Raw genomic sequence first — 26,409 nt, forward strand, 5'->3', positions numbered from 1 at the left:
TCACACCCCAACAACAACCTCCAAAGGCAATAGCAAAGTCTAGAATCAATACTATTCATCAACAGCTCTCCTGCATTCACTAACGACACAAATGAATACACCTGCCTAACGACACACATCTGTGAAGCCAATTCAACACTTGTAGTACCTTAAAATGGGGGGACCATGCACAAAAGGTAGTGTCATTTCTAAACGGTTAATCCGATATGTATGAAAATACCCTCAAATTAAAGCTGTAAGTCTGCACTTCACTCATTGTCATTGTATCCTTTCAAACTCAAAGTGATAGAGTACAAAACCCAAATAACAAAAAATGGTCACTGTCCAATGAATTATGGTGCTCACTGTATATCTATCCTACCCTGCCTTTCTAAGGTCTTCGAAAGCCAAGTTAACAAACAGATTACCGACCATTTCGAATCTCACCGTACCTTCTCCGCTATGCAATCTGGTTTCAGAGCTGGTCATAGGTGAACCTCAGCCATGCTCTAGGTCCTAAACGATATCATAACATTACTGTGCAGCCATATTCATCAACCTGGCCAAGGCTTTCGACTCTGTCAATCACCGCATTCTTATCGGCAGACTCAATAGCCTTGGCTTCTCAAATGACTGCCTCACCTGGTTCACCAACTACTTGTCACGCCCTGACCTTAGAGAGCCTTTTTATTTCTCTATTTGGTTAGGTCAGGGTGTGATTTGGGTGGGCATTCTAGTTTGTCTGTTTCTTTGTTGGCCGGGTATGGTTCCCAATCAGAGGCAGCTGTCTATCGTTGTCTCTGATTGGGAATCATACTTAGGTAGCCTTTTTCCCACCTGTGTTTGTGGGTAATTATTTATTTTCTGTGAGTGTTTGTGTGCGCCACGGTTGCGTCACGTTTGGTTTCTGTTTACCTGTTTTTTGTGAAGGTTTCACTTCAATTAAAGATGTGGAATTACATGCAAGCTGCGCCTTGGCTCATTTATGACAGGGAGTTTGAAGACAGTGATCGTGACACTACTTCTCTGATAGAGTTCAGTATGTCAAATCGGAGGGACTGTTGTCCGGACCTCTGGCAGTCTCTATGGGGGTACCACAGGGTTCAATTCCCGGGCCAACTCTTTACTCTGTGTACATCAATGATGTCCTTCTTGCTGCTGGTGACTCTCTGATCCACCTCTATGCAGACGACACCATTCTGTATACTTCTGGTCCTTCTTTGGACACTGTGTTAACTAACCTCCAGATGAGCTTCAATGCCATACAACTCTCCTCCAGTGGCCTCCAACTGCTCTTAAATGCAAGTAAAACTAAATGCATGCTCTTCAACCGATCGCTGCCCACACTTGCCCCCCCCCGCCCAGCATCACTACTCTGGACGGTTCTGACTTAGAATATGTGGACAACTACATATACCTAGGTGTCTGGCTAGACTGTAAACTCTCCTTCCAGACTCACATTAAGCATCTCCAATCCAGAATTAAATCTAGAACCAGCTTCCTATTTCACAACAAAGCATCCTTCATTCATGCTGCCAAACATACCCTCGTAAAACTGACCATCCTGCCGATCCTCGACTTCGGCGATGTCATTTACAAAATAGCCTCCAACATTCTACTCAACAAATTGGATGCAGTCTATCAAAGCCCCATATACTACCCACCACTGCGACCTGTATGCTCTCGTTGGCTGGCCCTCGCTTCATACTCGTCGCCAAATCCACTGGCTCCAGGTCATCTATTAGTCTTTGCTAGGTAAAGCCCAGCCTTATCTCAGCTCACTTGTCACCATAGCAGCACCCACCCAGCACGCTCTCCAGTAGGTATATTTAACTGGTCACCCCCAAAGCCAATTCCTCATTTGGCCGCCTTTCCTTCCAGTTCTCTGCTGCCAATGACTGGAACGAACTGCAAAAATCACTGAAGCTGTAGACTCGTATCTCACTCACTAGCTTTAAGCACCAGCTGTCAGAGCAGCTCACAGATCACTGCACCTGTACATAGCCCATCCAACTACCTCATCCCCATACTGTTATTTATTTATTTATTTAGCTCCTTTGCACCCCAGTATCTCTACTTGCACATTCATCTTCTGCATATCTATCACCCCAGTGTTTAATTGGTATATTGTAATTACTTCGCCACCATGGCCTATTTATTGCCTTACCTCCCTTATCTTACCTCATATGCACACACTGTATATAGACTTTTTCTACTGTATTATTGACTGTTTCTTTATTCCATGTGTAACTCTGTGTTGTTGTATGTGTTGAACTGCTTTGCTTTATCTTGGCATGGTCACAGTTGTAAATGAGAACTTGTTCTCAACTAGCCTTCCTGGTTAAATAAAGGTGAAAAAAAGTTGGGGTGGTATACAGAAGATAGTCCTATTTGGTAAAAGACCAAGTCCATATTATTGCAAAAGAGGTCAAATAAGCAAAGAGAAATGACAGTCCATCATTACTCTAAGACATAGAGGTCAGTCAATGTGTACTTTGAAAGTTTCTTCAAGTGCAGTCACAAAAACCAAGCGCTATGATGAAACTGGCTCTCATGAGGACCGCCACAGGAAAGGAAGACCCAGAGTTAGCTCTGCTGCAGAGGACAAGTTCATTAGAGTTACCAGCCTCAGAAATTGCAGCCAAATAAATGCTTCACAGAGTTCTAGTAACAGACACATCTCAACCTCCACTGTTCAGAGAAGCCTGCGTGAATCAGGCCTTCATGGTCGGAAACTTGTACTGTCCATCATAACTGTAGCAGTGTTGACTAAATACATTTCCATTGGGGTGGAGGCAGAGTAAACTGTTGAGAGGGTGGGGGAATGACTATTGGGGGAGTAGCATGACCATTGAGGGGGTTTGGGAACCAAGTTAAATTTAAAACAAAAATGGTCATAAAAAAGTACTAATACAGTGGGGCAAAAAGTATTTAGTCAGCCACCAATTGTGCAAGTTCTCCCACTTAAAAAGATGAGAGGCCTGTAATTTTCATCATAGGTACACTTCAACTATGACAGACAAAATGAGAAAAAAAATCCAGAAAATCACATTGTAGGATTTTTTATGAATTTATTATTGAATTTAAAATTTCTGGGCAGAACTGAAAAAGCGTGTGCGAGCAAGGAAAAAAAAAAACGTGTGCGAGCAAACCAAACCTGACTCAGTTACACCAGCTCTGTCAGGAGGAATGGGACAAAATTCAACCAACTTATTGTGGGAAGCTTGTGGAAGGCTACCCAAAACATTTGACCCAAGTTAAACAATTTAAAGGCAATGCTACCAAATACTAATTGAGTGTTTGTAAACGTATGACCCACTGGAAATGTGATGAAAGAAATAAAAGCTGAAATAAATCACTCTACTATTAGCTCACCCAGAAAAGCCATTGCTGAAAGAAAAAAATAAGCAAACACGTTTGGTGTTCGGCAAAAGGCATGTGGGAAACTACCAACACATATGGAAGAAGGTACTTTGGTCAGATGAGACTAAAATGTAGCTTTTTGGCCATCAAGGAAAATGCTATGTCTGGCGCAAACCCAACACCTCTCATCACCCCGAGAACACCATCCCGACAGTTAGGCATGGTGGTGGCAGCATCATGCTGTGGGGATGTTTTTCATTGGCAGGGATTGGGAAATTTGTCAGAATTGAAGGAATGATGGATGGCGTGAAATACAGGGAAATTCTTGAGGGTAACCTGTTTCAGTCTTTGAGACTGGGATGGAGGTTCACCTTCCAGCAGGACAATTTCCCTAAGCATACTGCTAAAGCAACACTCGAGTGGTTTAAGGGGAAACAGTTAAATGTCTTGGAATGGCCAAGTCCAAGCCCAAACCTCAATCCAATTGAGAATCTGTGGTATGACTTAAAGATTGCTGTACACCAGCGGAACCCATCCAACTTGATGAAGCTGGAGCAGTTTTGCCTTGAATGGGCAAAAATCCCAGTGGCTAGATGTGCCAAGCTTATAGAGACATACCCAAAGAGACTTGCAGCTGTAATTGCTGAAATAGGTGGCTCTACAAAGTATTGACTTTGGGGGGGTGAATAGTTATGCACGCTCAAGTTCTGTTTTTTGTCTTATTTGTTTGATTCACAAGAAAAAATAATTAGCATCTTCAATATGGTAGGCATGCTGTGTAAATCAAATGATACAACCTCCCCCCAAAAATTTAATTTTAATTCCTGGTTGTAAGGCAACAAAAAAGGAAAAATGCCAAGGGGGTGAATACTTTCGCAAGCAGTAACTTCGGTAAATTACCGGTAGCTTTGCAACCCTATCCAAGACACTAACAAAATAGACTTGGTGGAAGCTGGTGCTGCTGTGTAATTATCTAACACATGAAATCCTTGCTGTTATTGTACAGTAAAGCACTCAATATCAGGAGTGACTAATCTCTAACAAACACTCACTGAACACGAGACTGTTCTGTTTCAGAGATGTTAGTGGGCTTAAGTAGGTTTTTGGGGCCGTGTGTACTGTATCACTCCTCTGATGTCTGTTTGCTGTTCGCTGTTCATTTGTTTGCAGTGGAGTTATGGCAGTAGCTGTCCCAGTTAGTGGATGTGCCAGCGATAGATGGACAGATCGGCAGACGGACAGACTCACCAGGCCTGCGACTTCCTCCTGGGAAGGCTTTGTCTCATCCACTTGGAGTGAGGGGTCAGGTGGAATATCAGCTGTCTGCAGATCTTGTTGGATGACTTCAGTGTATCTGTTTCCTGTAATATACACACACACACACATACATACATACATACATACATACATAAGGTGAAAGTGTCTGTCTTTCAAATAGAGGAACAATCAAAGTGACTGCTCTTGTTGACTCTCTGAACTGAATACATTTAATGAAAATACGCCTATTTTCCTTTCCGACATCATGAACAATGGAATTAGACCCCTGCATTTTCCTTCATATGATGTCAAATGCATCATAAATCAAATCCAATTTTATTTGTCACATACACATGGTTAGCAGATGTTAATGCGAGTGTAGCGAAATGCTTGTGATTCTAGTTCCGACAATGCAGTAATAACCAACAAGTAATCTAACTAACAATTCCAAAACTACTGTCTTATACACAGTGTAAGGGGATAAAGAATATGTACATAAAGATATATGAATGAGTGATGGTACAGAGCAGCATAGGCAAGATACAGTGGATGGTATCGAGTACAGTATATACATATGAGATGAGTATGTAAACAAAGTGGCATAGTTAAAGTGGCTAGTGATACATGTATTACATAAGGATGCAGTAGATGATATAGAGTACAGTATATACGTATGCATATGAGATGAATAATGTAGGGTATGTAACATTATATTAGGTAGCATTGTTTAAAGTGGCTAGTGATATATTTGACATCATTTCCCATCAATTCCCATTATTAAAGTGGCTGGAGTTGAGTCAGTGTGTTGGCAGCAGCCACTCAATGTTAGTGGTGGCTGTTTAACAGTCCGATGGCCTTGAGATAGAAGCTGTTTTTCAGTCTCTCGGTCCCAGCTTTGATGCATCTGTACTGACCTCGCCTTCTGGATGATAGCGGGGTGAACAGGCAGTGGCTCGGGTGGTTGTTGTCCTTGATGATCTTTATGGCCTTCCTGTAACATCGGGTGGTGTAGGTGTCCTGGAGGGCAGGTAGTTTGCCCCCGGTGATGTGTTGTGCAGACCTCACTACCCTCTGGAGAGCCTTACGGTTGTGGGCGGAGCAGTTGCCGTACCAGGCGGTGATGCAGCCCGCCAGGATGCTCTCGATTGTGCATCTGTAGAAGTTTGTGAGTGCTTTTGGTGACAAGCCAAATTTCTTCAGCCTCCTGAGGTTGAAGAGGCGCTGCTGCACCTTCTTCACGATGCTGTCTGTGTGAGTGGACCAATTCAGTTTGTCTGTGATGTGTATGCCGAGGAACTTAAAACTTGCTACCCTCTCCACTACTGTTCCATCGATGTGGATAGGGGGGTGTTCCCTCTGCTGTTTCCTGAAGTCCACAATCATCTCCACGTTGAGTGTGAGGTTGAGTGTGAGGTTATTTTCCTGACACCACACTCAGAGGGCCCTCACCTCCTCCCTGTAGGCCGTCTCGTCGTTGTTGGTAATCAAGCCTACCACTGTTGTGTCGTCCGCAAACTTGATGATTGAGTTGGAGGCGTGCGTGGCCACGCAGTCGTGGGTGAACAGTGAGTACAGGAGAGGGCTCAGAACGCACCCTTGTGGGGCCCCAGTGTTGAGGATCAGCGGGGTGGAGATGTTGTTGCCTACCCTCACCACCTGGGGGCGGCCCGTCAGGAAGTCCAGTACCCAGTTGCACAGGGCGGGGTCGAGACCCAGGGTCTCGAGCTTGATGACGAGCTTGGAGGGTACTATGGTGTTGAATGCCGAGCTGTAGTCGATGAACAGCATTCTCACATAGGTATTCCTCTTGTCCAGATGGGTTAGGGCAGTGTGCAGTGTGGTTGAGATTGCATCGTCTGTGGACCTATTTGGGCGGTAAGCAAATTGGAGTGGGTCTAGGGTGTCAGGTAGGGTGGAGGTGATATGGTCCTTGACTAGTCTCTCAAAGCACTTCATGATGACGGAAGTGAGTGCTACGGGGCGGTAGTCGTTTAGCTCAGTTACCTTAGCTTTCTTGGGAACAGGAACAATGGTGGCCCTCTTGAAGCATGTGGGAACAGCAGACTGGTATAGGGATTGATTGAATATGTCCGTAAACACACCGGCCAGCTGGTCTGCGCATGCTCTAAGGGCGCGGCTGGGGATGCCGTCTGGGCCTGCAGCCTTGCGAGGGTTAACACGTTTAAATGTCTTACTCACCTCGGCTGCAGTGAAGGAGAGTCTGAATGTTTTCGTTGCAGGCCGTGTCAGTGGCACTGTATTGTCCTCAAAGCAGGCAAAAAAGTTATTTAGTCTGCCTGGGAGCAAGACATCCTGGTCCGTGACTGGGCTGGTTTTCTTCTTGTAGTCCGTGATTGACTGTAGATCCTGCCACATACCTCTTGTGTCTGAGCCGTTGAATTGAGATTCTACTTTGTCTCTCTACTGGCGCTTAGCTTGTTTGATAGCCTTGCGGAGAGAATAGCTGCACTGTTTGTATTCAGTCATGTTACCAGTCACCTTGCCCTGATTAAAAGCAGTGGTTCGCGCTTTCAGTTTCACGCGAATGCTGCCATCAAGCCACGGTTTCTGGTTAGGGAATGTTTTAATCGTTGCTATGGGAATGACATCTTCAACGCACGTTCTAATGAACTCGCACACCGAATCAGCGTATTCGTCAATGTTGTTATCTGACGCAATACGAAACATCTCCCAGTCCACGTGATGGAAGCAATCTTGGAGTGTGGAGTCAGCTTGGTCAGACCAGCGTTGAATAGACCTCAGCGTGGGAGCTTCTTTTTTTAGTTTCTGTCTCTAGGCAGGGATCAACAAAATGGAGTCGTGGTCAGCTTTTCCGAAAGGAGGGCGGGGCAGGGCCTTATATGCGTCGCGGAAGTTAGAGTAACAATGATCCAAGGTTTTTCCACCCCTGGTTGCGCAATCGATATGCTGATAAAATTTAGGGAGTCTTGTTTTCAGATTAGCCTTGTTAAAATCCCCAGCTACAATGAATGCAGCCTCCGGATAAATGGATTCCAGTTTGCAAAGAGTCAAATAAAGTTCGTTCAGAGCCATAGATGTGTCTGCTTGGGGGGATATATACGGCTGTGATTATAATCGAAGAGAATTCTTTTGGTAGATAATGTGGTCGACATTTGATTGTGAGGAATTCTAAATCAGGTGAACAGAAGGATTTGAGTTCCTGTATGTTTCTTTCATCACACCATGTCTCGTTAGCCATAAGGCATACGCCCCCGCCCCTCTTCTTACCAGAAAGATGTTTGTTTCTGTCGGCGCGATGCGTGGAGAAACCCGCTGGCTGCACCGCCTCCGATAGCGTCTCTCCAGTGAGCCATGTTTCCGTGAAGCAAAGAACGTTACAGTCTCTGATGTCCCTCTGGAATGCTACCCTTGCTCGGATTTCATCAACCTTGTTGTCAAGAGACTGGACATTGGCGAGAAGAATGCTAGGGAGTGGTGCACGATGTGCCCGTCTCCGGAGTCTGACCAGAAGACCGCCTCGTTTCCCTCTTTTACGGAGTCGTTTTTTTGGGTCGCCGCATAGGATCCATTCCGTTGTCCTGGTTGAAAGGCAGAACACAGGATCCGCTTCGTGAAAATCATATTCTTGGTCGTACTGATGGTGAGTTGACGCTGATCTTATGTTCAGTAGTTCTTCTCGACTGTATGTAATGAAACCTAAGATGACCTGGGGTACTAATGTAAGAAATAAAACGTTAAAAAAAAAAAAAAAAAAAACTGCATAGTTTCCTAGGAACGCGAAGCGAGGCGGCCATCTCTGTCGGCGCCGGAAGTACAAGATGGGGGGATGATTTCTGTATTTTGAAAGTTACATATCTCGAAAAAACATTGTCAACAATGCACTAATTAAACAAATACCAAAATATTGTTTTTGGGTGGAATTTTCCTTTAAACCACATTTAGGACAACAGGTAACATTGTGACGCCTAAGAATGAATTGATACATTTTAGAAGCCCAAGGCAGAACATCTTGGATACACATATTTCAATGGACCACTGTTTCACTTATGTCCTTGCAACCCCTATTATGCCACATTGACCTGTGTAGTGATGGGGCTGTTTCCTTTGTTCTTAGAATGTTGGTTTAAAATGTGAAGGTTATTTATATTGTCTGATCCCCTTCACTTATCCCACTACAAACAATCCAACCATTTGGCTCCTATCACCACATTATCTCAAGGCCCTTCTCCCTTGTCCATCCAACATTGTTATACATCAAAATATACTTTAGCATCTCTGTCAGTCCCTCTCTCCTTGGTCTTGCTCTTGTTCTATTGCTCTTTCTCCCTCATAATAACATGTTTTTCTTTTTGATGTGAATTGGGGCATTGTCAACATGGAATCAAATTCAAAATTGATTCAGAATATGCACAGGCAGTAGCCACCACATGGCTCTTGAGATATAGATACACAGTACTATGGTTGAATGCACAATAAAAGTAATGTTTTGAAGCAGTGAAACTGGTTCTTCATGTTTTGATGAGTTATTGTTGACATTGGATTGTACTTTTGACAGTTGTAGAAATGACACCACACTGTGACTGACCTACTTCTTGTCATTAGTTATAAATAGGTGCCCCATGTCTCCAGCACCTCAAGAGTGAATACCTGCACACACACACAAATGCGTCATTTAGAGCCTAATCATAACTGTATGATTTATGGCAGCAGTTGGAAGGCTGGAACCAAACCAAATGGCCTAGCAGTCATATTTCTAAGACCATCATCTATTTGCTCTTGAATTGACCCTTGCAGCCGTGGATTCCTAAACGTTCAATTTTCTGTGCCTGATCTCATTTGATGTTCCCTGACAACAGCACGGCTGAGGTGGTTGAGACAGACAGACAAACAGACAGCTCAACAGTCAGACATTACAATGGGCTTACCCTCTTTGGGCACTGCATGTCTTTGGCCAGGCTGAGCAAGAGCTCATGGGAGATTGGATCCACCAGGTTGAGAAAGGCTGAGTTCTTATAGAGGATATCATTGAGGGATGTTCCCTGGAGTCCCAAGTCCTGTGGGAACACAGAGCAAGAGAGAATAATCTACCATTTGTGTTTATTTTCAATCATTCCAAGATCCAACAAGGGGGGAATTACAATATTTTTAAGTGCAAGTCATGCATCATTAAGTATTCAAGTGACATGATGTGGACTGCTTAATGGTAACAGATTATCAATGTATTTACATAATCCTTTCATCAGCCACTTTCATTGTTATGTTCATTTATCAAGCTGAGAGGATTTTACACTAAGAGTGCCAAATGGGACAAGGCACAGGATAGGCAGGGGTGTGGGATGGGGATTTAAAGCAGGACAATTTCTCTCAAAATGACATTTCAAACACACAACAACTAAAGTGATGTGCTGTGCCCTCAGTCACCCCTAACAGTAAAATTATGTTCTATTGCATAACATGCACTCTAGGGACAGTGACTTTACTTCTGTGATCTGCATGGGGTCTGCAGTGTGCCTTAGGACACTTCCATCCCTAAAAGCCTTGGGTTTTTACACACACCACACTGAACATACTCCAGAGCTATCCAAAAAAGACCTCTAAAAACACCACGCAGGCACTTAGAGAAATGGTTCAAGTCTACAGCACTCCCGCTCCCCACCATCTTCTATTGAATTCAAATGGCATGCGTGTGTGATGTGCAGAAGGGTTTAATAAAAACGAGAAATGAGAACCTCCCCAGAGGTTGTTCTTACTAGTATCATCTGCAGGGCTGCTGCTATTTGCAGTGACAGTGTAAATAGAGTGAGGCAAAGGAAGCTGCAACGTCATGTAATGCTCTGAGGGCTGCTCTGAGGGCTGCTGCTGGTGAGGGGGATTGATGTCATCGTGAGCCCGGGTATGAGACGTAACGCTTTGACACACATCAAAAGGCCTTCGATGCAGCCCTCACCAACCTCCCATATCGAGGACGATGAGATCAACCACACACCTCCCTGAAACAAATGAGCTGAAACCGCAGGCAAGCCGTGACAGAAAGCCTCGAAAACAAATGTGTAACCCATGTGTCACAAAACAAACAACACCTCACAGTGATGGGGTGCAGAACTGAACTAAATAGTGTGTGATAATGACATACAGGTGTGTGAACAGATGATTAGAATTCAGGTGATTGGGATCTGGAGAGTGAGCTGCGTTCAGGGGATCTAGGTGTTTGAGTGTGTGAGCTGCATTCAAGGGATCTACGTGTTTGAGGGTGTGAGTTGGAAGCAGATGTTACAGGCTCTTGACGGCCTCGGAAGCTGAGCAGGGGGCCTCCCCCAGGGACGTGGAGCTGGGCGGTCAGGACGGTTACAGTGGAAAGCGGCTGGGTCGAGGATGTCCTGGACGGGGACCCAGGACCATTCTTCTGGTTCGTACCCCTCCCAATCCATCAGGTAGTGGATGCGACCACCCAGGCGCTTGGAATCAAGGAGGGCTTGAAAGGAATAAGCCGGTGCACTGTTGACGTCAAATAGCGGGGGTGCGTCGAGGTGCGCCACAGGAGGATGGAGAGGGCTGTACCTCACAGGCTTGAGAAGGGACACATGGAAAGATGTGGAGACGGTAGGTGACAGGATTGATGCAGTGTGTTATTTTGAAAGGACCAATGAACTGTGGACTGAACTTTTTGCATGGGTCACGAAGCCGGATGTCCAGTGTAGAGAGCCACACACGTTGCCCAAACTGGCTCACTCTGTCGAAACCACTCATCGACGGCAGGCACAGTTCCCGGGTTCTGTCTCCCATGGGAACTCGGGGGGTTGGTATCCGAGGACACACTGAAAAGGAGGGAGATGGAGTGAGGAATGCACCAGGGAGTTCTGTGCGTATTCGGCCCAGGCTAGATAGCGACTCTTGTGTGGTTGGTGGGTGCAGTATTGGCGAAGGTATTTCCCTATTTCCTGATTCAGGTGTTCCGTCTGCATGTTGGTTTGGGGATGGTATCCGGTGGATAGGCTGATGGAGACCCCCAGTCGGTCGCAGAAGGCTCGCCACACCCTGGAGATGAACTGGGGTCTCCGAAACGATGTCTTCCGGGATCCCATGCAGACGAAACACCTGCTGGAACATGCAACTCAGCCATTTCCATGGCATTAGGTCGATGCGGAAGGGGGATGAGTCGGCAGAGCTTGGAGAACCTGCGTTCAGGGGATCTAGGTGAGCTGCGTTCAGGGGATCTAGGTGTTTGAGAGTGTGAGCTAAGTTCAGGGGATGTACGTGTTTGAGGGTGTGAGTTGGAAGCAGACATTACAAGTAGCAGACGAGGGCTATATATGTACAGTGCCTTTGGAAAGAATTCAGACCACTTTACTTTTTCCAAATTTTGTTAGGTTACAGCCTTATTCAAAAATGTATTAAATTGTTTTTCCCCTCATCAGTCTACACACAATACTCCATTATGACAAAGCAAAAACTGTTTTTAGACACTTTTGCTAAACTATTAAAAATGAAAAACATATCACATTCACATAAGTATTCAGACCCTTTACTCAGTACTTTGTTTAAGCACCTTTGGCAGCAATTTCAGCTTTGAGTCTTCTTTGGTATGATGCTACAAACTTGGCAAACCTGTATTTGGGGAGTTTCTCCCATTCTTCTCTGATCCTCTCAAGCTCTGTCAGGTTGGATGGAGAACCTTGCTGCACAGCTATTTTCAGGTCTCTCCAGAGATGTTTAATTGTGTTCAAGTCCGGGCTCTGGCTGTGCCACTCAAGGACATTCAGAAACTTGTCCCGAAGCCACTACTGCATTGTCTTGGCTCTGTGCTTAGGGTTGTTGTCCTGTTAGAAGGTGAACCTTTGCCCCAGTCTGAGGTCCTTAGCGCTTTGGAGCAGGATTTAATTTAGGATCTCTTTGTACTTTGCTCCATTCATCTTTCTCTCGATCTTGACTAGTCTCCCAGTCCCTGCCACAGAAAAAAAAACACAGCATGATGCTGCCATCCCCATGGTTCACTGTAGGGATGGTGCCAGGTTTCCTCCAGACGTGACGCTTGGCATTCAGGCCAAAGAGTAGAATCTTGGTTTCATCAGACCAGATAATCTTGTTTCTCATGGTCTGAAAGTCTTTAGGTGCCTTTTGGCAAACTCTAAGCTGGCTTTCATGTGCCTTTCACTGAGGAGTCTCTTCCGTCTGGCCACTCTACCATAAAGGCCTGAACTCTAGAGCTCTGTCAGAGTGACCATTGGGTTCTTGGGCACCTCCCTGACCAAGGCCTTTCTCCCCCGATTGCTCAGTTTGTCCAGGAGTCTTGGTGGTTCCAAACTTCTTCCATTTAAGAATGATGGAGGCCACTGTGTTATTGGGGACATTCAATGCTGCGGACATTCAATGCTGCAGACATTTTTTGGGAACCCTTCCCCAGATCTGTGCCTTGACACAATCCTGTCCCTGAGTCCTACGGTCAATTCCTTCGACCTCTTGGTTTGGTTTTTGCTCTGACATGCACTATCAACTGTGGGACCTTATATAGCCCATAGGTGAACTCCAATCAAGTTGTAGAAACAAGATGCACCTGAGCTCAATATCGAGTCTCATAGCAAAGGGTCTGAATACATACGTAAATACGTTTTTTCCATTTGAAATTTTTTATAGATTTGCAAACATTTCTATAAACCTGTTTTTGATTTGTCATTATGGGGTATTGTGTGTAGACTGATGCAAAAAAAACGATCAAATCAGTTTTAGAATAAGGCTGTAACACAACAAAATTTGGAAATGTCAAGAGGTTTGAATACCTGTCAAGGGGTTTTCTAGTCCGGAGCCTCCTTGCGAGGGTTCCCAGTCCGGAGCCTTGTTGGGGGGTAATCAGAATTAGTTGGTAACATAGCTAAGATGTTTTATATTCATCATATGTTTGTAAGTTACTTCTCATCAGAATGTTATTTTTGTATAATACTGTGGCGGGGTTGCAGTATCTGTTCTATGTCAGGACTAAGTTACTTGGGCCGCAGAGAGGGGAGAGGTCAAGCGTGTATCTCTTGGCTCCACAATGTCTGTGTGCCAGTCAATGTGTCTCTGTGATCTTGTCAAGATAGGATGGATTTGATATAGGGCTGTTGATATGGAGGATTTGTTTATGGTTCTGAGTTTGAGAAAAGAACATAGTTTAGGAGACAAAGCTGAACGATAAATTATGCCTATGCTGTCTCACTATGTGTGTCTTTGCTATAAAGGATCTCAGTTACAATGTGTGAGGGACTCTCAGAGAATTCATTGATAGACACTGAATTGATCTGAGAGTCACAGGGTTGTGATAGAGCTCATATAATTAAAGATGGACCTTGTGATAACTAACTCTGACTTGTGTGTGGTTTGCTCTCATGATTTGGTAAATAAAGGAAATTTCCACGACAGCCTCCTGCGAGGGTTCCCAGTCAAGAGCCTTCAGCGAGGGTTCCCAGTCCAGAGCCTTCAGCGAGGGTTCCCAGTCCAGAGCCTTCAGCGAGGGTTCCCAGTCCGGAGTCCCCGGCGACGATCCACGGTCCGGAGCCTCCGGCGACAATCCACGGTCTGGATCCTCCGGCGACTATCCACGGCCCCGATTCCTCCGGCGACGATCCACGGTCCGGAGTCCCCGGCGACGATCCACGGTCCGGAGCTTCCGGCGACGATCCACGGTCCGGAGCTTCCGGCGATGATCCACGGTCCGGTTCCACCGGCGACGATCCACGGCCCGGTTCCTCTGGCGACTATCCACGGTCCAGAGACCCCGGCGATGATCCACGGTCCAGTTCCTCCGGCGACGATCCCTGTACCAGAGTCGCCACCGAAACGGGCGGATCCGCGAGCGGAGCGGGGTCTACGTCCCGCACCGGAGACGCCACCGAGGCTAGATGCTCATCCGGACCCTCCCCTATAGATTCAGGTTTTGCGGCCAGAGTCCACACCTTTGGGGGGGGTTCTGTCACGCCCTGACCTTAGAGATCCTTTATTCTCTATTTTGGTTAGGTCTGGGTGTGACTAGGGTGGGCATTCTAGGTTCTTTATTTCTAGGTTGGCTTGGTATGGTTCCCAATCAGAGGCAGCTGTCTATCGTTGTCTCTGATTGGGGATCATATTTAGGCAGCCTTTTCCCACCTGTTTGTTGTGGGACCTTGTTAATGTATTGTTGCTTGTGAGCACTGCATAGCTTCACGTTCGTTTCTTTCTTCTGTATCGTTATGGTGAGTTTCATAAATTAAACATGTGGAACTCTATGCATGCTGCGCTTTGGTCCGTTTATTACAACAACGATCGTGACACCTTTGCCCTTCAAGGCCCTCCATGGCTTCAACCCTGCCCAGTCATGTGAAATCCATCAATTGACTGATTTCCTTATATGAACTGTAACTCAGTAAAAAGGTTACATTTGTTGCATGTTGCGTTTTATATTTTTCAGTATATATATATATTTTTCAGTTCAGTATAGTATATCTGAAGAAAACGTAGGATAGTACATGTACAGCAATAATTGAATAGGATGGCCCTGACTAGAACACAGTATATACATATGAAATGGGTAAAAGTAGTATGTAAACATTATTAAAGTGACCAGTGTTCCATTATTAAAGTGACCAGTGTTACATGTCTATGTACATAGGGCAGCAGCCCCTAAGGTGCAGGGTTGAGTAACCAGGTGGTAGCCAGCTAGTGACAGTGACTAAGTTCAGGGCTGGGTACTGGATTAGAGGCCGGCTAGTGACGACTATTTAACAGTCTGATGGCTTTGAGACAGAAGCAGTTTTTCAGTCTCTCGGTCCCAGCATTGATGCACCTGTACTGACCTCGCCTTCTGGATGATAGCGAGCAGGCCGTGGCTGAGGGGGCCGAGACAAATTTCTTCAGCCTCCTGAGCTGTTGCGCCTTCTTCAACACACTGTCTATGTGGGTGGATCAGTTCAGGATGAGAATTCTCTTGGTAGATAAAATGGTCTACAGAATACCATGAGCTAATCTATATCAGGTGAACAAAAGCTTGAGATTTCCTTCACACTTGAAGCAGCACACCAGTTGTTATTTATGAAAAAACATACTCCACCCACTTTTGACTTCTCCGAATTCGCTGTATGATCCTGCCACTGCATGGAGAATCCACTGAGTACTACGTGCATAGCGTCATCATCTAGCCAAGTTTCAGTAAAACACAATATTGGAACTTCTCAAGTCTCTCTGATAGGAAACGCTCGAACAAAGCTCATCCATCTTATGCTCGAATGATGGGACATTTGCCAATAGAACGGAGGGGAGCACCTGGGTCAGCGCTCCATACTCGTCCTGAGGTGCGTGTTAGTCGGCTGGTGAAGAGTGTGCCAGCCTCACGCACTAGGCCTCCTGTGTACCTACCTAGCCTTGCACGTCCTGTGCCAGTCCTGCTCTCAGGCTCTCCAGTACACCTTCACGGTCCGGTCCATCCTGTGCCACCTTCACACACCAGTCCTCCGGTGGCAGCTCCTCGCACCAGGCTTCCTGTGCGTGTCCTCGGCCCAGTACCACCAGTGCCAGCACCACGCACCAGGCCTTCAGTGCGCCTCGCCTGTTCAGCGCTACCAGAGCCTTCCTCCTCTCCAGCGCTGTCGGAGTCTCCCGCCTGTTTAGCGCTACCAGAGCCTTCCTCCTCTCCAGCGCTGCCGGAGTCTCCCGCCTGTTTAGCGCTGCCAGAGCCTTCCTTCTCTCCAGCGCTGCCGGAGTCTCCTGCGTGTTCAACGCAGCCAGAGCTGCCAATCTGCATGGAGAAGCCAGAGCTGCCAGTCTGCATGGATCTTCCAGATCCGCCAGTCAGCCAGGATCCGCCAGTCAGCCAGGATCTTCCAGATCTGCCATTCAGCCAGGATCCACCATTCAACCAGGATCCGCCAGTCAGCCAGGATCCGCCAGTCAGCCAGGATCTTCCAGATCCGCCAGTCAGCCAGGATCCACCAGTCAGCCAGGATCTTCCAGATCCGCCAGTCAGCCAGGATCTTCCAGATCGGCCAGTCAGCCAGGATCCTCCAGATCCGCCAGTCAGCCAGGATCCGCCAGTCAGCCATGATCTTCCAGATCCGCCAGTCAGCCAGGATCCGCCAGTCAGCCAGGATCTGCCAGAACCACCAGCTAGCCAGGATCCGCCAGTCAGCCAGGATCTGCCAGAACCACCAGCTAGCCCGGATCTGCCAGAGCCTACTACCTGCCTGAGTTTCCTCTCAGTACTGGGCTTCCTCTCTGTACTAGGCATCCTCTCAGTACTGAGCTTCCCCTCAGTGCTGAGCTTCCCCTCAGTGCCGAGCTACCCCTCAGTCCCGAGCTTCCCCTCGACTCTCCTTGAACGGAAGAAAACCGTAACAGCTACAGGGAAGCAGAGCAGCGCAAGGTTACGCCTTTTGCTGCTGTTTCAATTTGATGATTGGCACGTGGCTCAGATAATTCACTAATTTGTGTTTAATTCACAAGCACCACCCAGCATGGCAGGATAAATATGTGGACACATTTAATGTACACTATGCAGAACTATGTAATGTAGGAAAACATTGCATTTCTGTGTCCCCGAGAATAATATCTAAGGAATAGAAAATTGGCCTTTCGTTTAACATATTCAGTGGTTGCCCTCTATATACTCTATTTGTCACGATCGTCGTAGGAAGGAGACCAAAGCGCAGCTTGGTGTGAATACATACTTTTAATGTAAGACGAATGAACACGAAGTACACTAAACAAACAAACGTGACCGCTATCAACACTGAGTGCAAACACGCAACATCACATAGACAATCACCCACGAATTAGCCAAGGCATATGGCTGCCTAAATATGGTCCCCAATCAGAGACAACGATAAACAGCTGCCTCTAATTGAGAACCAATCTAGGCAACCATAGACATACAAAACACCTAGACTAGTAACAACCCCATAAACATACCAAAACCCCTAGACAGGACAAAAACACAACAAACCACCCCTTGTCACACCCTGACCTAACCAAAATATTAAAGAAAACAAAGAACTAAGGTCAGGGCGTGACAGTACCCCCCTTCCCCAAAGGTGCGGACTCCCGGGCCGCCAACCTAAACCGATACGGGAGAGTCTGGGTGGGCATTACTCCGTGGTGGCGGTTCTGGTGAGGGACGTGGACCCCGCTCCACTTCTGACTCGGCCCACTTACGTAATGTCTCTGGAGCGGGAACACTCACCACCTACCCCAGATTAGAGGACGCCACTGGAGTGAGTGGCGCCTCTGGACTGGCAGGAGACTCTGGCAGCACCGGACAGGCGGGAGACTCTGACAGCGCCGGACAGGCGGGAGCACCTGTAGGGAGGAGACGGAGAGACAGCCTGGTGCGGGGGGGCTGCCACCGAGGCCTAGTGCGTGGAGGAGGCACCGGATAGACCGGACCATGGAGGCGCACTGGAGGTCTCGAGCACGGAGCCTGCACAACCCTACCTGGCTGCATACTCGCCGTAGCCAGGCCAGTGCGGCGAGGTGGAATACACCGCACTGGTCTGTGCTGGCGAACCCGGGGACACCATGCGTAGGGCTGGTGCCATGTACCCTGGCCCGAGGAGACGCACTGGAGACCAGATGCGCTGAGCCGGCTTCATGGCACCTGGCTCGATGCCCACTCTAGCCCGGCCGATGAGGCGCTGCTATGTAACGCACCGGGCTATGCCTGCGCCCCGGGGACACCGTGCGCCTCACGGCATAACACGGAGCCTGCCCGGTCCACCTCTCTCCACGGTAAGCACAGGGAGTTGGCGCAGGTCTCCTATCTGACTTAGCCACACTCCCGTGTGCCCCCCCCCCAATACATTTTTGGGGCTGCCTCTCGTCCCAGCCGCGCTGCCGTGCTGCCTCCTCATACCACCGCCGCTCAGCTTTCGCTGCCTCCAGCTCTGCTTTGGGTCGGCGATATTCCCCAGCCTGTGCCCAGGGTCCCTTGCTGTCCAGAATCTCCTCCCATGTCCAGGAGTCTTGAGATTTCTGCCACTGCCCGTTACCACGCTGCTTGGTCCTTGGTTGGTGGGTGATTCTGTCATGATCGTCATAGTGAAGAGACCAAAGGGCAGCTTGATGTGAATACATACTTTTAATGTAAGACGAATGAACACGAAGTACACTAAACAAACAAACAAAATAACAAAACGACCATGACCGCTATCAACACTGAGTGCAAACATGCAACATCAAATCGACAATCACCCACGAATTACCCAAGGAATATGGCTGCCTAAATATGGTTCCCAATCAGAGACAACGATAAACAGATGCCTCTAATTGAGAACCAATCTAGGCAACCATAGACATACAAAACACCTAGACTAGAAAAACAACCCCATAAACATACCAAAACCCTAGACAGGACAAAAACACAACAAACCACCCCTTGTCACACCCTGACCTAACCAAAAGAACAAAGAAAATAAAGATAACTAACACGTACTGTAACTGGCTCTAACTGATTTTGATTTGAGTTTGTTTTTTGCCGGTTTTTGTCTTGGATCAATGCTCGTATGGCTGTTTTTTTTGTTGTTGGTGTTATTCATGTGACACTATTTCAGTCTCCGTTTGTCACCTGTCTGAAATATGATATTCCAAGAAGAGCCTGAAGACCTACACCTCAACAGCAGTGAAGGTGTTACCATACATACCTGAGCCAGACAAGGCAGACAATCTGACACAGCAGTTACAATTTTGATCTGTGATTATGTAAGGGGCAAGCCACTGAATAATTGTACCCTAAACTAAATTACACTATATATACAAAAGTATGTGGACAACCCTTCAAATGAGTGGATTCTGCTATTTCAGCCACACCTGTTGCTTAAAGGTGGATAACATCGAGCCCACAGCCATGCAATCTCCATAGACAAACATTGACAGTAGAATGGCCTTAATGAAGAGCTCAGTGACATTCAATGTGTCACGTCATAGGATGCCACCTTTCAAACTAGTCAGTTCATCACATTTCTGCCCTGCAAGAGCTGCCCGGTCAACTGTACGTGCTGTTATTGTGAAGTGGAAACGTCTAGGAGCAACAACGGGTTAGCCGTGAAGTGGTAGGTCACACAAGGTGAACAGAGCGGAACAACCGAGTGCTGAAGAGCATAGTGTGATAAAATTGTCTGTCCTCGGTTGCAACACTCATCAGCGAGTTCCAAACTGCCTTTGGAAGCAATGCCAAGTGTCTGCTGGAGTGGTGTAAACCTCGCTGCCATTGGATTCTGGAGCAGTGGAAACGCGTTCTCTGCAGGGATGAATTACGCTTCACCATCTGGCAGTCCGACGGACAAATCTGGATTTGGGGAATGCCAGGAGAACGCTACCTGCCCCCAATGCATAGTGCCTACTGTACATTTTTGGTGGATGAATAATGGTCTGGGGCTGTTTTTCATGGTTCGGACTAGGCCCCTTAGATCCAGTGAAGGGAAATCGTAATGCTACAGCATACCTTGCTTTGTGCAAGGGGGCATTGTCGTGCTGAAACAGGAAAGGGCCTTCCCCAAACTGTTGCCACAAAGTTGGAAGCACAGAATCATCTAGAATGTCACTAGATGATTCTGTGCTTCCAACTTTGTGGCAACAGTTTGGGGAAGGCCCTTTCCTGTTTCAGCATGACAATGCCCCCTTGCACAAAGCAAGGTCCATAAAGAAATGGTTTGTCGAGAATGGTGTGGAAGAATTTGACTGGCCTGCACATAGCCCTGACCTCAACCCCATCAAACACCTTTGGCATGAATTGGAACACTGACTGCCAGCAACAACAAAAAAAACGTAATCACCCAACATCAGTGCCCAACCTCACTAATGTTCTTGTGGCTGAATGGGGAAACCCCAAAATATGAAGTAACACGCCTAATTTACAAACAAACCTACAGTCACTTACACAGGCATAATAATCTAACACAAATAATAAATGCAGCATTTTACCAGTACATTTCATATTTTTGATCAGGCTGACTTGAGTGACAACTTGTGGATACTGCTGATCTAACAGCATCAAATTCTGCAGGTGCACCAAATAATTTACGGACGGACACATCTTATGAAGTTTAGGAGAAGTAAACTATTATTCAATGTTAAACATTCTCTCTTACCTTTCTTAGCAATTTGAGCACCTCGACTGCATGTTCTTGTTTCTGTTCTCGAAGAAGCTTCTGTATTTCCCGGATCCATGCCACCCGTCTCACATAGGGGCTGTGCTTGGTTTTCCGCAGCATCCCTGGGAGTTTATCTGACTTCAGCATCAGGGATGTAAACAATAATTCCCCGCCTCCCCTGCCACCACTCTGCTCAGTTTCTCCGGAGCTGTCATGCTGCTGGCGTCTCCTGTTGGAAAATGTGGTTTCTATTTGGTCCAGACTTCTTTGCCTGGTCAATTTAGAACCCATTACTTCACAGAATGTTTCAGTTGAACAACGGTTCCTAGACGCTATATACATGTACCTGACAGAATGTAGCCATAACAGTTACACCGTAGCCTAAACTTGGATATTGAGTAACGAACACACGTTTTTTTTATCTGAACAGTATGACAACAAAGGGAGAAAATATAGGTTGATAAATTACTATATTCTCTATTAGATTACATTTAGAGCATTACACCAGCAGTATTGCATAGCTTTCTATTCATATTCAAATCATTTCCACCGTCTTGCCGTTATAACCATGCACTGCCACAACAGAGCTCGAGCAGTCAGTGTAGCCTACTACAACATCACGTGGCGATCGTGGTCTTTGCTTCCAATAAGAATCCGCGCTGCCTCGATCAGTCATGGGATTACTCTCTCAGTATCCTCGACTGTCCAAGACCAGTTATGTTGTTTGCAGCTCATGATGGTTTAGCTTTCTATTTTAGAGGGATGATTTAATGCTAATACATTTTGTACACAGTTTGTCAATTATCATAGTAATTATCATATCACATACTATCAGTCTGAATAATGACGCAGGAAGAGATGGCTGCCCTTTTACGATCCCTTAACTAATTGTGATATTGTGTTTTTTCTCGTTATTTGTAACTTATTTTGTACATAATGTTTCTGCCACCATGTCTTATGACCAAAAAGAGCTTCTAGATATCAGGACAGCGATTACTCACCCCATACTGGATGAATACTTTTTCTTTAACAAGTGGGAAGGGAAGGATTTACTTCAGATGCCCGACAAGACCCTCACCCCTGTCATTCGCAGGAGAAAGAGACAGAGATATCAGACAAAGGTCTGGGTGCCTTGTAAGAATCTGACGATGAGTGGGTAATCTCCCTTTACCATCGGTCCTATTAGCCAACGTACAATCAATGGATAATAAAATAGACCAACTATGATCACGTATATCCTACCAACGGGACATTTAAAAACTGTAATATCTTATGTTTCACCAAGTCCTGGCTGAACGATGACATGAATAACATACAGCTGGCGGGTTTTACGCTTTTTCGGCAGGATAGAACAGCGGCCTCTGGTAAAACAAGGGGAGGCCTCTATGTTTATTTGTAAACAACAGCTGGTGCACAAAATCTAAGGAAGTCTTGAGATTTTGCTCGCCTGATAAACTGTAGACCACACTATTTACCAAGAGTTTTCATCTATATTCTTCGTAAATGTCTATTTACCATCACAAACCGATGCTGGCACTAAGATCGCACTCAATGAGCTTTATGCGCCATAAGAAAACAGGAAACCGCTCACCCAGAGGTGGAGCTCCTAGTGTCCGGGGACTTCAATGTAGGGAAACTTAAATCCGTTTTACCTCATTTCTACCAGCCTGTTAAATATGCAACCAGAGGGGAAAAAAACTCTAGACCACCTTTACTCCACACACAGAGATGCTTACAAAGCTCTCCTTCGCCCTCCATTTAGCAAGTCTTACCATCATTCTATCCTATTGATTGCTGCTAACATCGATGTGTCTGCTGGGGGGAATATATCACAGCCGTATATATTACCCCCCAAGCAGACACATCGATGGCCCTGAACAAACTTTATTGGACTCTATGTAAACTGGAAACCACATATCCTGAGGCTGCATTCATTGTATAAAGAGATTTAAACACAGCTAATCTGAAAAAAAGACTAAATTCTATCAGCATATCGATTGCGCAACCAGGGCTGGTAAAACCCTGGATCCTTGTTATTCCTCCGCGACGCATATAAGGCCCTCCCCCACCCTCCTTTCGGAAAAGCTGACCACGACTCCATTTTGTTGCTTCCAGCCTACAGACAGAGACTAAAACAAGAAGCTCCCGCGCTCAGGTCTGTTAAACGCTGGTCCGACCAATCTGATTCCACGCTCCATGCTTCGATCACGTGGATTGGGATTTGTTCCGCATTGCGTCCAACAACAACATTGACGAATACGCTGATTCAGTGAGCGAGTTCATTAGAAAGTGCATTGACGATGTTATACCCACAGCAACGATTAAAACATTCCCACACCAGAAACCGTGGATTGATGGCAGCATTCGCACGAAACTGAAAGCACGAACCACTGCTTTTAACCAGGGCAAGGTGACAGGAAACATGACCGAATACAAACAGTGTAGCTATTCCCTCTGCAAGGCAATCAAACAAGCTAAGCATCAGTATAGAGACAAAGTAGAGTCGCAATTCAAAGGCTCAGACACAAGAGGTATGTGGCAGGGTCTACAGTCAATCACGGATTACAAAAAGAAAACCAGCCCCGTCGCGGACGAGGATGTCTTGCTCCCAGGCAGACTAAATAACTTTTTTGCCCGCTTTGAGGACAATACAGTGCCACTGACACGGCCAACTACCAAAACCTGCGGACTCTCCTTCACTGCAGCCAATGTGAGTGAAACATTTAAACTTGTTAACCCTCGCAAGGCTGCGGGCCCAGACGGCATCCCCAGCCGTGTCCTCAGAGCATGCACAGACCAGCTGGCTGGTGTGTTTACGGACATATTCAATCAATCCTTATGCCAGTCTGCTGTTCCCACATGCTTCAAGAAGGCCACCTTTGTTCCTGTTCCCAAGAAAGCTAAGGTAACTGAGCTAAACGACTACCGCCCCGTAGCAGTCACTTCCGTCATCATGAAGTGCTTTGAGAGACTAGTCAAGGACCATATCACCTCCACCCTACCTGACACCCTAGACCTACTCCAATTTGCTTACCGCCCCAATAGGTCCACAGACGATGCAATCTCAACCACACTGCACACTGCCCTAACCCATCTGGACAAGAGGAATACCTATGTGAGAATGCTGTTCATCGACTACAGCTCAGCATTTAACACCATAGTACCCTCCAAACTCGTCATCAAGCTCGAGATCCTGGGTCTCGACCCCGCCCTGTGCAACTGGGTACTGGACTTCCTGACGGGCCGCCCCCAGGTGGTGAGGGTAGGTAACAACATCGCCACCCCGCTGATCCTCAACACCGGGGCCCCACAAGGGTGCGTTCTGAGCCCTCTCCTGTACTCCCTGTTCACCCTCGACTGCGTGGCCATGCACGCCTCCAACTCAATCATCAAGTTTGCGGACGACACAACAGTGGTAGGCTTGATCACCAACAACGACGAGACGGCCTACAGGGAGGAGGTGAGGGCCCTCGGAGTGTGTCAGGAAAATAACCTCACACTCAATGTCAACAAAACAAAGGAGATGATTGTGGACTTCAGGAAACAGCAGGGGGAGCACCCCCCTATCCACATCGACGGAACAGTAGTGGAGAGGGTAGTAAGTTTTAAGTTCCTCGGCGTACACATCACGGACAAACTGAATTGGTCCACCCACACAGACAGCGTTGTGAAGAAGGCAGAGCAGCGCCTCTTCAACCTCAGGAGGCTGAAGAAATTCGGCTTGTCACCAAATGCACTCACAAACTTCTACAGATGCACGATCGAGAGCATCCTGTCAGGCTGTATCACCGCCTGGTACGGCAACTGCTCCGCCCACAACCGTAAGGCTCTCCAGAGGGTAGTGAGGTCTGCACAGCGCATCACCGGGGGCAAACTACCTGCCCTCCAGGACAACTACACCACCCGATGTTACAGGAAGGCCATAAAGATCATCAAGGACAACAACCACCCGAGCCACTGCCTGTTCACCCCGCTATCATCCAGAAGGCGAGGTCAGTACAGGTGCATCAAAGCAGGGGCCGAGAGACTGAAAAACAGCTTCTATCTCAAGGCCATCAGACTGTTAAACAGCCACCACTAATATTGAGTGGCTGCTGCCAACATACTGACTCAACTCCAGCCACTTTAATAATGGAAATGGATGGGAATTGATGTAAAAATGTATCACTAGCCACTTTAAACAATGCCACTTAATATAATGTTTACATACCCTACATTACTCATCTCATATGTATATACTGTACTCAATATCATCTCCTGCATCTTGCCATCTTTATGTAATACATGTATCACTAGCCACTTTAAACTATCCCACTTTATGTTTATATACCCGACATTACTCATCTCATATGTATATACTGTACTCTATACCATCTACTGCATCTTGCCTATGCCGTTCTGTACCATCACTCATTCATATATCTTTATGTACATAATCTTTATCCCTTTACACTTGTGTGTAAGGTAGTAGTGGAATTGTTAGGTTAGATTACTAGTTGGTTATTACTGCATTGTCGGAACTAGAAGCACAAGCATTTCACTACACTCGCATTAACATCTGCTAACCATGTGTATGTGACAAATAAATTTGATTTGATTTGATTTAACAAGCAAAAATAAAGCAGGAAACACCAGTGACTCGGTCAATAAAAAAGTGTCCAGATGAAGCAGATGCTAAAGGACTGTTTTGCTAGCACAGACTGGAATATGTTCCGGGATTCTTCCGATGGCATTGAGGAGTACACCACATCTGTCATTGGCTTCATCAATAAGTGCATCGATGACATCGTCTCCACAGTGACCATACGTACATACCCCAACCAGAAGCCATGGATTACAGGTAGCATCCACACTGAGCTAAATGCTAGAGCTGCCGCTTTCAAGGAGCGGAACTCTATCCCGGAAGCTTACAAGCAATCTCGCTATGCCCTCCGACAAACCATCAAACAGGCAAAGCATCAATACAGGACTAAGATTGAATCATACTACACCGGTTCCGATGCTCGTCGGATGTGGCAGGGCTTGCAAACTACTACAGACTACATCGTCGAGCTGCCCAGTGACACAAACCTAGATGAGCTAAATTACTTCTATGTTCGATTCAAGGCAATTAACACTAAAATGTGCATGAGAGCATTAGCTGTTCCGGACAACTGTGTGATCTCGCTCTCCGTTGCCGATGTGAGTAAGACCTTTAAACAGGTCAACATTCACAAGGCCGCATGGCCAGATGGATTTCCAGGACGTGTACACCGAGCATGCGATGACCAACTGGCAAGTGTCTTAACTGACATTTTTAACCTGTCCCTGACTGAGTCTGTAATGCCAACATGTTTCAAGCAGACCACCATAATCCCTGTGCCCAAGAACACTAAGGTAACCTGCCTAAATGCCTACCGACCTATAGTGCTCACGTCTGTAGCCATGAAGTGCTTTGAAAGACTGGTCATGGCTCACATCAACACCATTATCCCAGAAACCCTAGACCTACTCCAATTTGCATACCGCTCCCAACAGATCCACAGATGATGCAATCTCTATTGCACTCAACTCTGCCCTTTCCCACTTGGACAAAAGTAACAGCTATGTGAGAATGCTATTCATTGACTACAGCTCAGCGTTCAACGCCATTGTGCCCTCAAAGCTCATCACTAAGCTAAAGACCCTGGGACTAAACACCTCCCTCTGTAACTGGATCCTGGACTTCCTGACGTGCCACCCCCAGGTGGTACGGGTAGGTAAC

The 26,409-nt window shown here is 46.5% G+C and overlaps 1 protein-coding gene across 2 annotated transcripts in view; it reads right to left on the reverse strand.

Annotated features, from left to right (window-relative positions):
* The window catches only part of LOC112257588 (leucine-rich repeat-containing protein 75B), a 48,496-nt gene extending 27,208 nt beyond the window's left edge, over nucleotides 1-21,288 (reverse strand). Inside the window, exons 1-4 of one of the 2 annotated variants that reach the window (XM_024431268.2) lie at nucleotides 21,013-21,288; nucleotides 20,664-20,895; nucleotides 9,507-9,635; nucleotides 4,591-4,703 (exon numbers count right to left, since the gene is read on the reverse strand). In XM_024431268.2, coding sequence (XP_024287036.1) covers nucleotides 4,591-4,703; nucleotides 9,507-9,635; nucleotides 20,664-20,813 — 392 coding nt within the window. In that variant the 5' untranslated portion in view covers nucleotides 20,814-20,895; nucleotides 21,013-21,288. Of the gene's footprint in view, nucleotides 1-4,590; nucleotides 4,704-9,506; nucleotides 9,636-20,663 lie in introns of both variants that reach the window. The other variant, XM_024431267.2, reaches the window with a different exon arrangement.
* Between the last annotated feature and the right edge of the window lie 5,121 nt (nucleotides 21,289-26,409).

This window comes from Oncorhynchus tshawytscha, linkage group LG09 (genome assembly GCF_018296145.1).
Source record: "Oncorhynchus tshawytscha isolate Ot180627B linkage group LG09, Otsh_v2.0, whole genome shotgun sequence".
NCBI classification, from domain to species: domain Eukaryota; kingdom Metazoa; phylum Chordata; class Actinopteri; order Salmoniformes; family Salmonidae; genus Oncorhynchus; species Oncorhynchus tshawytscha.